The sequence below is a fragment of the Meles meles genome, chromosome 12 (genome assembly GCF_922984935.1).
Source record: "Meles meles chromosome 12, mMelMel3.1 paternal haplotype, whole genome shotgun sequence".
Lineage (NCBI taxonomy): Eukaryota > Metazoa > Chordata > Mammalia > Carnivora > Mustelidae > Meles > Meles meles.
The window spans coordinates 68,544,503-68,557,394 of NC_060077.1; the positions used below are offsets into that span (position 1 = coordinate 68,544,503).

At 40.6% G+C, this 12,892-nt stretch overlaps 1 protein-coding gene across 1 annotated transcript; it reads right to left on the reverse strand.

The window, feature by feature from the left end:
* Nucleotides 1-490: 490 nt before the first annotated feature.
* Nucleotides 491-10,474, reverse strand: ATP5F1A (ATP synthase F1 subunit alpha). The gene is made up of 12 exons (XM_046025950.1): nt 10,321-10,474; nt 8,342-8,420; nt 6,249-6,418; nt 4,383-4,556; nt 4,129-4,295; nt 3,795-3,943; nt 3,209-3,360; nt 2,875-3,099; nt 2,063-2,170; nt 1,789-1,933; nt 862-1,012; nt 491-726 (listed from the first exon to the last, which is right to left on the reverse strand). Exons 1-12 carry the CDS (start codon nt 10,378-10,380, stop codon nt 645-647), a joined length of 1,662 nt encoding a protein of 553 aa, XP_045881906.1. The 5' UTR covers nt 10,381-10,474; the 3' UTR covers nt 491-644.
* Between the last annotated feature and the right edge of the window lie 2,418 nt (nt 10,475-12,892).

Genomic DNA, 12,892 nt, shown 5'->3' on the forward strand with positions numbered 1-12,892 from the left:
GAGCAAACCTTTAAAACTCTTAGTAGAAAATATAGTTATCTTTGTATATTGTAAGGTGAAGGTTTCCCAAATAAAATCAAAATTACTAATCATAAAAACTGACCAGTTTGATTATAAACCACTGCTTATAAAAAGATATGTTAAAGAATATTGAACAAGATACTGATAAATGTTCATATTTCTATGTCCTTTCTCAATCAGACTTCACTTAGCATTTTTTTTCATTTCCTTGATAATTTTAGTTGTCTTACCCTTTTCTTGCCTGCAGCACTTTATATATATCAGCCTTCTTGGCAGAGAAGCCAGTGGGTCTCTTCAACATTACCAAGTGTAAACTCCGCCACATATCCAGTTACCTAGTTCATGAATTCTTCTTTAGTCAACCACAAAGCACTCTAGAATCTTAAAGAGCTCAGCCTTGAATCATCTAAAAAGCATGCTTACTAATTCCTCAAATTAATTTTAGCTCTTTTAAAAGAATCACTCAGACTACAGAAAACCACCAACCGATATGGAACCTTTATTTTTTTTAAGGTAACTTCTGTACATCTGAAGTATGGGAGTAATCCTTTTACAAATGGAACTGATTACCAGAATAAACGACAACAAAACCGAACTGGTATTTCATGTGAATCCACAGGAGTTTAAGCTTCAAATCCAGCCAAGAAGTTTGTTACGATTTCTTTCAGTTTAGCATCTGACTGCTCTGAGATCTTTCCATCAGTCCTATTTGAAATAAAAAGCAGTTCATCAGTACTGATGTAATCAAATATTCAATGACTACTACAAAATTCAAAAGAACTTTAACAAGACTTTGTATCTTAAAATTTACAGAGGAGAGGCCATCAATTGTGTTCATACCTAATATTGCCCAACAGGGCCTGGTGCTGGCTGATAACATGAGCCAGGAAAGCTTGCTCAAACTTTGTGATCTTGCTGGGCTCCAATTTATCAAGATACCCTCTTACACCAGCATAAATAACAGCTACTTGTTCTTCAATTGCCATGGGAGCTGAAAACAAAAGAATGCCAAGTTACTCAAATAAACGCCACATTAACAAAGTCAGAAAAACTTACCTTTTCTTCTAATTATTATCATGTCTCTACATATTACCTTCTCTCACTTTCTCTGTGACAAACTCCACATTAGTATCTTTCCCACTTTTCTCCCCAGGAAAGTGTTTTCCTTGTTAATTGCAAGTCTGAAAGTGTAATCTTCGGGGATATTCCATAACCACTATTCATCATCTGGCAGCATTTAAACTGTTTAAGATATAAATAATTTGCTGAGGGGCACCTGGGTGGCTTAGTCGTTAAGCGTCTACCTTCGGCTCAGATCACGATCCCCAGAACCCTGCATCTGTCTCCCTACTCAGCAGGAAGCCTGCTTCTACCTCTCCTACTCCCACTCCCCCTGCTTGTATTCCCTCTCTTGCTCTGTCAAATAAATCTTTAAAATAAGTAAATAAATAAATAAGCTGCTGAAACTACAGCAAGAATAAATGTATACTAACATACTTTTAAATCTGCCCAATGCCATTCTCTCAAGGCCAAGGTGGAAAGGGTAGGAGGAAGATCTAATAGGTTTTAAATCTCAAAAGAAAAGTATATAGTAAGTTTTCCTGGTTATTCAAATGACAGACTGCACTGGAAGTACAATAGCCATTAATCACATTCAAAACACTGTATCTTCAGTGAAAGAACACCAGGTATTATAGCTTGTAAGGAGCTATGGGATTCCCAGGCCCTTACACACAGTACACACACTGATGAAATGAAAGAACTCACAATACTGTCCTTGCTTCAGCAATTCAGTCAATCGCACACCACGACTCAAGAGCTGCTGAGTGGCAGCATCAAGGTCAGAACCGAACTGGGCAAAAGCAGCAACCTCACGATACTGAGCCAATTCCAGCTTCATGGTACCTGCCACCTGAAATACAGAAATGGTCAGCTCATGAAACACAAAAGTACTTAACCCACCGACAAAGAGCACTATACAAGTACACTATGATTTTAACCTAATGATATCCCTTCTCCTTGACAAAGTGATGCAAATTACCTGCTTCATGGCCCTGGTTTGGGCAGCAGATCCAACACGGGACACAGACAAACCGACGTTAATGGCAGGGCGGATACCTTTGTAGAACAATTCTGTTTCTAAGAAGATCTACAACATACAGAGAACACACATGTTAAAACTATTTTCAAAATTAAGTCAAAAAACTTAAGCCCAACATCTCCAAGGAAAAATGTTAAGTGTCTTCTCAACATAAAGAGCTCCTCCAATCTTCCCCAGCACCTATCAACTTACACATCCTATTGCTAAGATTAAGAGAGGAGAAGAGCAAAAACAGGAGATGAATTCCTATTAAAATATATGCAGAAGGGGCGCCTGGGTGGCTCAGTGGGTTATGCCTCTGCCTTCAGCTCAGGTCATGGTCTCAGGGTCTTGGGATCGAGCTCCACATCGGGCTCTCTGCTCAGCAAGGAGCCTGCTTCCTCCTCTCTCTGCCTGCCTCTGCCTATTTGAGATCTCTGTCAAATAAAGTAAATAAATAAATCAATCTTTTTTTTTTTTTTTTTTTTTAATGCAGAGGAAATGATCTGACCTCTAAGATCTGCTTCAAAGTTATCAGGGGTAGAGAACAGCAGTGGCTATAAATGAAGCAAAAATTAAGTTCGCTATACCACAAACTGAAATGGGTTAGAGACATGTGGGGTTCATTACACTGTTCTCCTTTTCTATACACTTTAAATTTACCGCAATAAAGACTGAAAGGCATTTAACAAATCAGTTCATCAACACTAGTTTCAACCAATCCCTTGGAATCATTCAAAGCTTTTATATTTATTTTAATCATAAAATAATACCTGTCCGTCAGTGATGGAAATGACATTTGTTGGAATGTAAGCAGACACATCACCAGCTTGTGTTTCTATGACTGGTAAAGCAGTCAAGGAGCCACCACCAAAAGAATCGTTCATTTTGGCTGCTCTCTCTAGGAGACGGGAGTGTAGGTAGAACACATCACCAGGATAGGCCTCACGACCAGGAGGCCGGCGGAGCAGCAGAGACATCTGACGATAGGCAACAGCCTACAGTACAGGGAGAGAGTTATAAAGTTCAGTTACTAGAAGCTAAATTTGTCACCTTCAATTGTGGTGCAAACATAGAAACAGATTCTAAAAATATATATCCTTTGACCTGTTTGGATAAGTCATCGTAGATGATCAAAGCATGTTTGCCGTTATCTCTAAAATATTCTCCCATAGAACAGCCAGAATAAGGAGCCAGGTACTGAAGTGGAGCAGCATCAGAAGCAGTAGCTGAAACCACAATGGTGTACTTCATGGCATCTGGGAAGAAAATAAGTTTTTTAAGTTTCACAAGGTTATCAACATTTTGGTTTTAAAGACTACTGTAATAAAAACTAAGTGCTTTATTACATAATTTACCAAAGTCAGATTAACCAGAATCGAACAGCACCAATTTTAAAGAAACTGACAAAAACCTTAACATTAGTTTTATACTACTTTTGCTTATTCAATTATATTAGAAGAAATTTCAGGTCATTAGGGAATAATTAAAACCAGCCTTCATTAAGCAGAAGCTATCCTAAGATTAGCAATATTAGGACTCCCAGAGAACAATGATACTAAAGTTCTTTCCCTTCCTTTTAAGTAAACCCTACCCTCAAGGCAAGGCTTGAACTCATGACTCCCAACACCAAGAACTGCATGCTCTATCGACTGAGCCAGCCAGGCATCCCTGGACTGAAGTTCTTTAATACCTGCATCTGTGAGTCTCTTCACCAACTGGGCAACAGTGGATCTCTTCTGACCAATAGCAACGTAGATACAGTATAGCTTCTTCTTTTCATCAGTTCCATCATTGAAACGTTTCTGGTTAATGATGGTGTCAATAGCAATTGATGTTTTACTTTAAAAACACAATGTAAACTTAAATTTTAGTAAATACTTCAAAGGATTTCTCAAATTTCAGTCCTACTTCTAATCCTCATCAGATTCCACTCTCCCCATTATACCCAAAACATTTACCATTCCAACCCTAATAAGTAATCTTTCCACAATTAAATTTTAGTTAAAATGTTTAACAAGCTTTACCCAGTCTGTCGGTCACCAATAATCAGCTCACGCTGACCACGACCAATTGGCACCAAGCTATCCACAGCTTTAATGCCAGTCTGCATGGGTTCGCGCACAGAGATTCGAGGAATGATCCCGGGGGCTTTCAGGCCAACTCGCCTACGGGTCTTGGAACCAATTGGACCCTGTTAAATAATAAAAAGGAGCCCCAGAACAATCAGTTTTGATGTCTACTGGAAGCTACAAACACATCTAATAACCGTTAAACGTACCTTTCCATCAATGGCATTACCAAGGGCATCTACAACACGGCCCAATAGCTCCTCGCCAACTGGAACGTCCACGATGGCTCCTGTTCTCTTCACAATATCTCCTTCCTTAATTAGTTTATCATTTCCAAACACGACAACACCAACGTTGTCAGGTTCCAAGTTCAGAGACATACCCTACAAAACACACAATTGAACCCCCATGAAGCCTGAGTAGTACTTCTTCCCAAATGTCAACACTACACGAAATTAAAATAGCTAGTTAAAAAAAAAAAAAAAAAAAAAAAAAAAAAAGGCAGTATTGGACTTTTGATCTGATTTACTCAAGTATTTTTATGACAAAAAGCCTTCTTTGATCAAGACTTAAAACAGCAACATGTTCCCTTGAATCCTCTTAGGATAGCATTATAAGCATAACATGCTCATTTATTTACTACATCCTCAAAGAACAAGAAGAAGCAAAGAAACTAGGTCAAGCTTTTTTCACTGTACTTCTTTTGTCTATGGATTTTGAACCAGGTGATCAGTATGAAATAAAGTGATCAACTGGAAATTTTAAGACACAGCTGATTTTCATCTTTTTATTTGTGAGTAGTGTCATAAACAGCTAAAAAAATTACGGTGAGAACTCATCAGGTTAGTAGAAAAGGAAATTAAAACCTACCCAAACGAGGACAAAATGCTATAATGTAACAGTGCTGGGTCATCTCTCATCATTACAACTTTAATTCAAAATGTAAGATTTTTAGGTCCCTATTCATTACTAAGGATAAAGGCTTTTCATGAACTGAGTCTGGTCAGTCATTAAAGCTCTGCAGAAGTACTCAGAATAGAGGAACTGCAGTTAATGTTCAACACAATTGTCACTAACCACATGTGGCTATTTAAAATTTGAATTAACACCATCTTACCGAAATCAGAGAAATTAAGTTTTCTCTCCAATTAACAAATCTCTACATATCACCCACTCTCTAAGAAACTCCACATTGTACATTCTGAATAGCCTCACATGTAAAATAGTTATTATACCTAAACAGCACAGACATAAAGTATTTCCATCACTACAGAAGTTCTATTAGACAATACTAGACTTTTACATCTTAAAGGCTAAAAAAGAAACTCAGAGTTTATTTATATCAGCCTCACCTTTCAAAGCTATGTAACATAGCTGAAGATATGAGAGGCTAAATTTTTAGCCAAGATCTAACAGCTATGGAGAAAACTTTGGCTGTATAATTATTCTTCCATATCAAGGTTTTTACCATACTGGTCAATAGCCAGAGGACCAAGTCTGTCTTTATCCATGCTGAGTGGGTAATCCCACTCCCCCTGGTCTACCCAGATATCACGCTCTGCTTTCCTCAGAAAACCCATGACTGCTACCATGTTTTCATCCCACTGGCCAACTAGGGTCAACCTAATAGAAAGAAGTAGACTTCTATCATCAGAAAGCTTCTGATAACTATACCACAAGCTTAACAATAATAGGTCCATTCCTAAAAGATGTACAAAGTCAATGACTTTCAACTTTCCACCAGAAATGAATTTAGTTGGAAGTTATCTAAGGCTCTTATGTAAGACAATCTTAATAGGTATAAAGCAGACTTCTTAGAATTTGGCTGAAGGTTTAGTCAATTTTTTATCTCAGCACTAGTGCCTACAATTTATATATTATCAGTCCCTAGAATAAAAACTTTGGTAACCAAAACGCTTAAGTTTACTTTTTTTCACAATCAATGATAATGATTAAATACTGAAGTTGAAATTGAAAGTTAAAATACAAAAAACACTAGCACAATCTCTGAATTATTAAGTGAGTAATTCAGAGACCAATCCTAAAACATCAAAATCTCATTTTTTATAATTTACCTTTAAACCTGAAGAAAACTCTACCATTTCTTCTGCCTGAACATTTCTCAGCCCATGTACACGGGCAATACCATCACCAATGCTCAGGACACGTCCAGTCTCTTCAAGGTCAACAGAGGTATCGGCTCCAAGAATACGTTCTTCAAGGATAGAGGACACTTCAGCAGTGCCTATTGAGAGAAAAAATCCATTGCAAAAATAGCCTTGTCTCAAGATCTTTTTAAAACCCACTTCCCTAACAACATAAAAACTATAATTTTGTAATCACAATAACCAAATTATTTTTTTAACATTCTATTTATTTGCTTGACAGACAGAGATCACAAGTAGGCAGAGAGGCAGGCAGAGCAGAGAGAGGAGGAAGCAGGCTCCCTGCTGAGCAAGGCCCCATGTGGGGCTTGATCCCAGGACCCTGGGATCATGACCTAAGCCAAAGGCAGAGGCTTAAACTCACTGAGCCACCCAGGTGCCCCTAACCAAATGATTCTAAAATGTACTATGCATGGTTCTATTCAAAAAAGCTTGATATCCACCACTGCTTTAAAAAAAAACAAATCCAAGGGGCGCCTGGGTGGCTCAGTTGTTAGGCATCTGCCTTCAGCTCAGGTCATGCTCCCAGGGTCCTTGGATTGAGCCCTACAGTGGGCTCCCTGTTCAGCGAGTAGCCTGCTTCTCCCTCCCCAACTCCCCCTGTTTGTGTTCCCTATCTAGCTGTGTCTCTGTCAATAAAATAAAAATCTTAAAAACAAAAAAACACAAATCCAAGTGATGGAGAGAAAATTTCACAAGACAAATGTAAACCAGAAAAGCAGCTAATAAAATTAAGCAACATCATTATAATAAGAATTTTCATCTTTTACTCCTTTTATTTATTTTCTCAGGAATTTCTATGTTGAAACCTGACTTTTTTGCTAAACTCTACAGGAAGCTTAAAAATGCAATCTTTTTTTTTTTTTTTTTAAAGTAGGCTTTATGCCCAACATAGAGCCCAATGCAGGGCTTAAACTCATGACTCTGACATGGAGACCAAGCTGAAATCAAGAGTGGGACACTTGGGCGTCTGGGTGGCTCAGTCGTTAAGTGTCTGCCTTCGGTTCAGGTCATGATCTCAGGGTCCTTTGACATCAGACTCCCTCCCTGCTTGGTGGAAAGCCTGCTTGTGTTCCCTCTCTCTCTCAAAGAAATAAATCAAATATTTAAAAAAAAAAAAAAAAAAAGAGTGGGACACTTAACCAACTTAGCCATCCAGGCACCCCAAAAATGCAATCCATTTTTAAAAGCAACTGTTAACAAAGTATAAATATCTTTCCCTTTAAAGACATGCAATTACTTAATATTCTTCATCTCAGCATGTGGGAGACTTCTGTATTCACTTGTTTAATCTTTAGTTCAAAAGCCCCACTCACATATCCCCAAAAGAATTCCCTAACCTACGTCATCTTCCCTGCTCACCTCCACCATTCTCTATTTGCAATGTGCAAATCTGTAGGATGCCAAGTACAGATCAGCAGCTATTACCATCTTAAAACATAAAGGTAAAAGTTGTTTACTTTTTTCTAATTTTTTTCTGAAGATTTTTTACTTATTTTGACAGAGACACACAGCGAGAGAAGGAACACAAGCAAGAGGAATAGGAGATGGAGAACAGGCTTCCCGTGGGGCAGGGAGCCCGATGCAGGGATTGGGATCGGTCCCAGGACCCTGGGATCATGACCAGACCACAAGGTAGACACTTAACAACTGAGCCACCCAGGCGCCCCTCTAATGAAATGAAATCTTTTACAGTTCAGAAAGGATACCCACCACCTGATATGTGTATTTTCTGTTTCCACCCAAAGATACTGTATCAGAAAAAAAAAAAAGCTGTAGTATCATGAAAAAATATATATTTCACTAGAACAAGAAAACCCACCAAGACAGGGCTAAATGGCATATTACAGGCAAAGAATCTGAGATTTGTAGCAACTAAAATTAAGAGGGAAAAACAATTAACAAATGAAAATTAAAAAGTTATGCAACCTATGTAACTTATTTTTTCCCTTACTGACAAGGCAGTAAGTGTGGTGTAGAGAGACTTAGAAATAATGACTTACCAGTCTTCTGAAGACGAGTGTTAGAGGCATGGAGGTTCCTTGCAGCAATGAAGGAGGATCCCAAAGCATTTTTGGAGACCTAGTGCATAAACATTTTTAAAAAGTTTGTTTAAAAAAACTGGCAAGCTTGAACAAATGCAAGCTTAGTTTGATCAAATTAGTTTGACCAGTTTGACCAAGTTATTAGTGAAAATATTAATTATATTCAAAATATTCTGCTTAAAATTGGAAGGCTATTAATCACATGACAAACTAGATTTTGATATATGCAACAATGTATTAAGCAGCTCCTGGGAACATGGTTAAGTATTTTATAAAAAGCTTATTTTAGGGGTGCCTGGGTGGCTCGGTGGGTTAGGCCTCTGCCTTCAGCTCAGGTCATGATCTCAGGGTCCTAGGATCAAGCCCCGCATTGGGCTGTCTCCCCAGCAGGGAGCCCGCTTCCCCCTTTCTCTCTCTGCCTGCTGCTCTTACTTGTGATCTGTCAAATAAACAAAATCTTTTAAAAAAAATAAGTACGTTTTAAAGTGTTTTTTAAAAACCAAGAATTACCAAATTATCCTTTCCTTTAAGGGAATCAGGTACTATTATTTCATCTTTAGATACATTTGAGTTGAACTCTAGAATCAAATGTATCTTTAGATACATTTGAGTTGAACTTCTAGAAAAGAAGGGGAAATATCCATATATATCCTATTTTACTTAAAAACAAACAAAAAAACATATAAAATTCCTGAGCGCCTGGGTGGTTCAGTGGGTTGGGGGCTCAGGTCATGGTCTCAGGGTCCCGGGAATCTCTGCTCATGGGGAAGCCTACTTCCCCCTCTCCCTTTTCTCTGCCTACTTGTGATCTGTCAAATAAATAAATAAAATTTAAAAAAAAAAATTAAATTCCTAAATGTTAAAAGAGTTTGATTAGAAATTAAGAATGGCTGTGGATTCTTTTTCCCCCCCAGCCATGGACAAAGCCTACAACAATCTGGACCGCCTCCTTCTTCAAGTTGTTAGAGGACGCTGTTGGTCCCTGTCAATTCTGAACCTACTATCTTCTACAGCACCGGATGAAAACCATTAAAAATGTTTTTCTTGCAACTTAGTTGTATTAGAACAGTAAAACAGCCAGTGTTTATTTTACCTCTGAAACTGATACTATGTTTAACAAGGAAAGAGTAAGTAAATGTAAGCCTTCAAGGGCGAAAAGTAACGAAGGGCATTGACCTTTTTTAAGCATTTTCCAACCTATGCTCTATCTTGAGCTCTCAATCACTGTCTAACGATTCCTCAAGGACGAAATCTTAAAACATGTCAAAGTACCACGACACAAAGCAAAGCCTTCTTTCTGCCTGAGACAATTTAGATTTCACTGCTGTCACGGTATCGGCCGCAGAAAATGCACATTTGCGCTGTATGGCGTTTCACAGTCCCCTCAGTATTCAGCACTGAGATCGTCTACTTAAGTATTCAGGAAAGGACCTTCATTTATTGCTTTCCCCCGAACCGACCTCCGAGCAGAGGTGAAAGGCCGGGGCGTACTGACCTTCATACAATGTCAGGCTTTCCTAGGTCGGTTCAACTACAGCTACCAACAGTGCTCTGACCTTCAGCGGGGCAATCCCGGAGAACCAGCGGGGGACAAGCCTCGCCGTTTCAGACCAGGCGTTGGGAGAGCTAGCGACCCAGCCCTGACCTTCACCCAAGGCCCCCTCTCGGACAGCTCTCAACTGAAGTCATGGACACCCCCTGAGGCCCCTCTCTAGACAGCATCGAAGTCGCCACCTCCCCTGCAGCGCTTAACACCGTACCGCACGGATGGCGAGCATCAGGGCCCTCGCGCCGCCGCCCAGCCAAGGCCGAGCAGCCAGCGGTGCAAGATGGCGGCGCCCGCCAGCCCTCACCCTCCATGCAGCAAAAGCTCGCGAGTCAGCACAGCACCAGCCACCCACTGGGTCACTTCCCTCCCGCCAGTACCCCGCACTCACCAACCCGGCCCGCCGAGGAAGGGCGCGGGCCACGGCCGCGGCGACGCGGACGGACAGCATCTTTGCAAGTTCTCCTCGGGTGGCTCCTCCGCAGCCGCAGCCTCCGGACTGACTGGGACAAAATGGCTGAGCGACGAGGAAGGTCAAGGCAGCCGGCCCATCTGACCCGGAAGTACCGCCCCTCGCGCTCACCCCCGGACGCGAATCTGCCTTTTGCGGGAGGGTTGGAGGTGGAGTTACTTTTTCAAAGTTTTGTGTTTAGAGTTAAACATAAAAATGAGCGATTCGATCTTTGTTAACTTCGGCCCAGGCTTTCATTACACATTTATTTTGGCCTATTGAGTTGACCTTGTGGTTGCCCCTGGCGACCATGTGGGTAGCGGAACCCCTTACGATGCGGCTTTCAGGCCCAGTCCCGGCTGGGGATCCTGCAGGCGTCACCCGGCGCTGGGACGCAGCTGGTTTGGAAGGTGACGGGAGGCTGATGTGGGGTCCGAGACTACAGCTTTTAAAGCGTAGTAGCAAAGTAAACAGTTATCACCGGGGGCTTGCGGAACTGGTTAAACCGTAGATCGCTGGCCCCACCCCCCAGCCCCTCTTAAAGTTGAAAATTTGGAGCGACCTGAATTTTTGAGAGGCGCCCACACCATTCTAAGGTGATCCATTACGCACTCAAGTTCGAAAATCGCAGTTCTTTTATATTCTATCTAAATGAAATCTGTATATTAGAACAAGTTGTTTAAAAATGGTAACAAGCACAAGTTCAAAATAAGTGGTTGCCAATTCTGCCGAGGATGGTGCAGAATCAGAAGTCTCATCCCAGACTGGACTAGGATTCAAGGTTTCCTCTACCAACAACTAGTTTCAGGACAACAGGGACTATACCTTTACATCTGGAATAAAATTAGGGCGTCTGAGTGTCTCAGTCAGTTGAGCCTCCGCCTTGGGCTCAGGTCTTGGTCCGGGGGTCCTGGGATAGAGTCCCCAGTTGGGCTCCCTGATCAGGCGGGAGTCTGCTTCTCCCTCTGCCCTATCCCCCTGCTGGCCTGCTCTTGATTTCTCTTTCTCAAATAAGTAAATGAAATTTTTTTTAAAAGATTTTATTTATTTGTTTGTCAGAGAAAGAGAGAGAGAGAGAGAGCTACCACAGACAGACAGAATGGCAGGCAGAGGCAGAGGGAGAAACAGGCTCCCTGCCAAGCAAGGAGCCTGATGTGGGACTCGATTCCAGAATGCTGGGATCATACCTGAGCTGAAGGCAGCCGCTTAACCAACTGAGCCACCCAGGCGTCCCAATAAATGAAATCTTTAAAAAAATAAATTTGGAATAAGATGGAAATGATAAGGGTGCCTCGGTGGCTCAGTCGGTTAAGCATTTGCCTTCCGCTGAGGTCATGATCCCAGATTCCTAGAATCTAGCCCTGTGTCTGGCTCCTTGTTCAGCGGGAAACCTGCTTCTCCCTCTCCCTCTGCTGTTCCTCCTGCTTATGCTCTCTCTTCATACCCACGTGCATGCTCTCTCTCTGCCAGTAAATAAAATCTTTAAACAACAAAATGGAAAGGATGAAAAAAAACACCTTCCTATACCGACACACTAACATTGGGACAGAACTTCCCCACCCATACACACACAGAATTTTTGCCATACTGAGATTTTTATCTCAGTATACTACAGAATTGTTGTGGGGGGAGAGAATATTGGGTGTCTTACCTAGTTTACAGACAAAACCTTAATTTGGGTGGAGCATATGAATTTCGGGATTAAAAGGATCATGTCCTAAAATGCAGCTTGCAAATGTATGGTCAGCAATCCCTTCTCTAATATTCTATTCCATTTTCAAGGTGAGTATCCTTCTCCTTATGGGTAAGAGTAGGCTAACAGAAAAAAATATTGACTTCTAAAAACAGAAAGGTTGGAAGGGTATTTTGTGAAATTAGTAGTGATGAAAGTGGACAAAGGACATAAAGATAACTTTCCCCCCCATACTCAGGGGCTGTACCAACTTAATTGAAATTTGGTTACTGAGCAGAGACACATTTGACTAAAAAAATAAGCAAGCCATACAATATGGTATTGGCTAGTTAGTAAAATTCTTTTGAAAAAAAAATTTCATCATAAAGAAATTTCTGACTTAGAAGAAAGATATTTAGTGCTAAGAGTGATCTACAATTTGATATCAAAGCACATATATCACACGATTGAGTACATGGGCTACCTTTCTTCATGTTTCACAGTATACTACAGGAGACTGCAGGCAGCAGTGTGGTCTAACTAGCCTTCAAAGATAAAACAGTGAGAGCCAGAACATTATGATCAGACTCTAGCTCTACTACCTAATCTTGGTCAAGTTATTTAATCCACGTGTGCATGGTTTTTAATGTGAAAATGTGTAGAATAATGTGTTCATCTATTTTTCCAGGGTACTTGTAAGAATGAAACTAAAACGGGAAAACAAAGAGAACTATACATTGCTGTCTACAGAGAACCTCTTGTAGTTAACACTACAGTACTACAGTGATGGAGAGAGAACTTTAGGGAAGGCAAGAAATGAGTGAAGAATGGCTGAGTGTC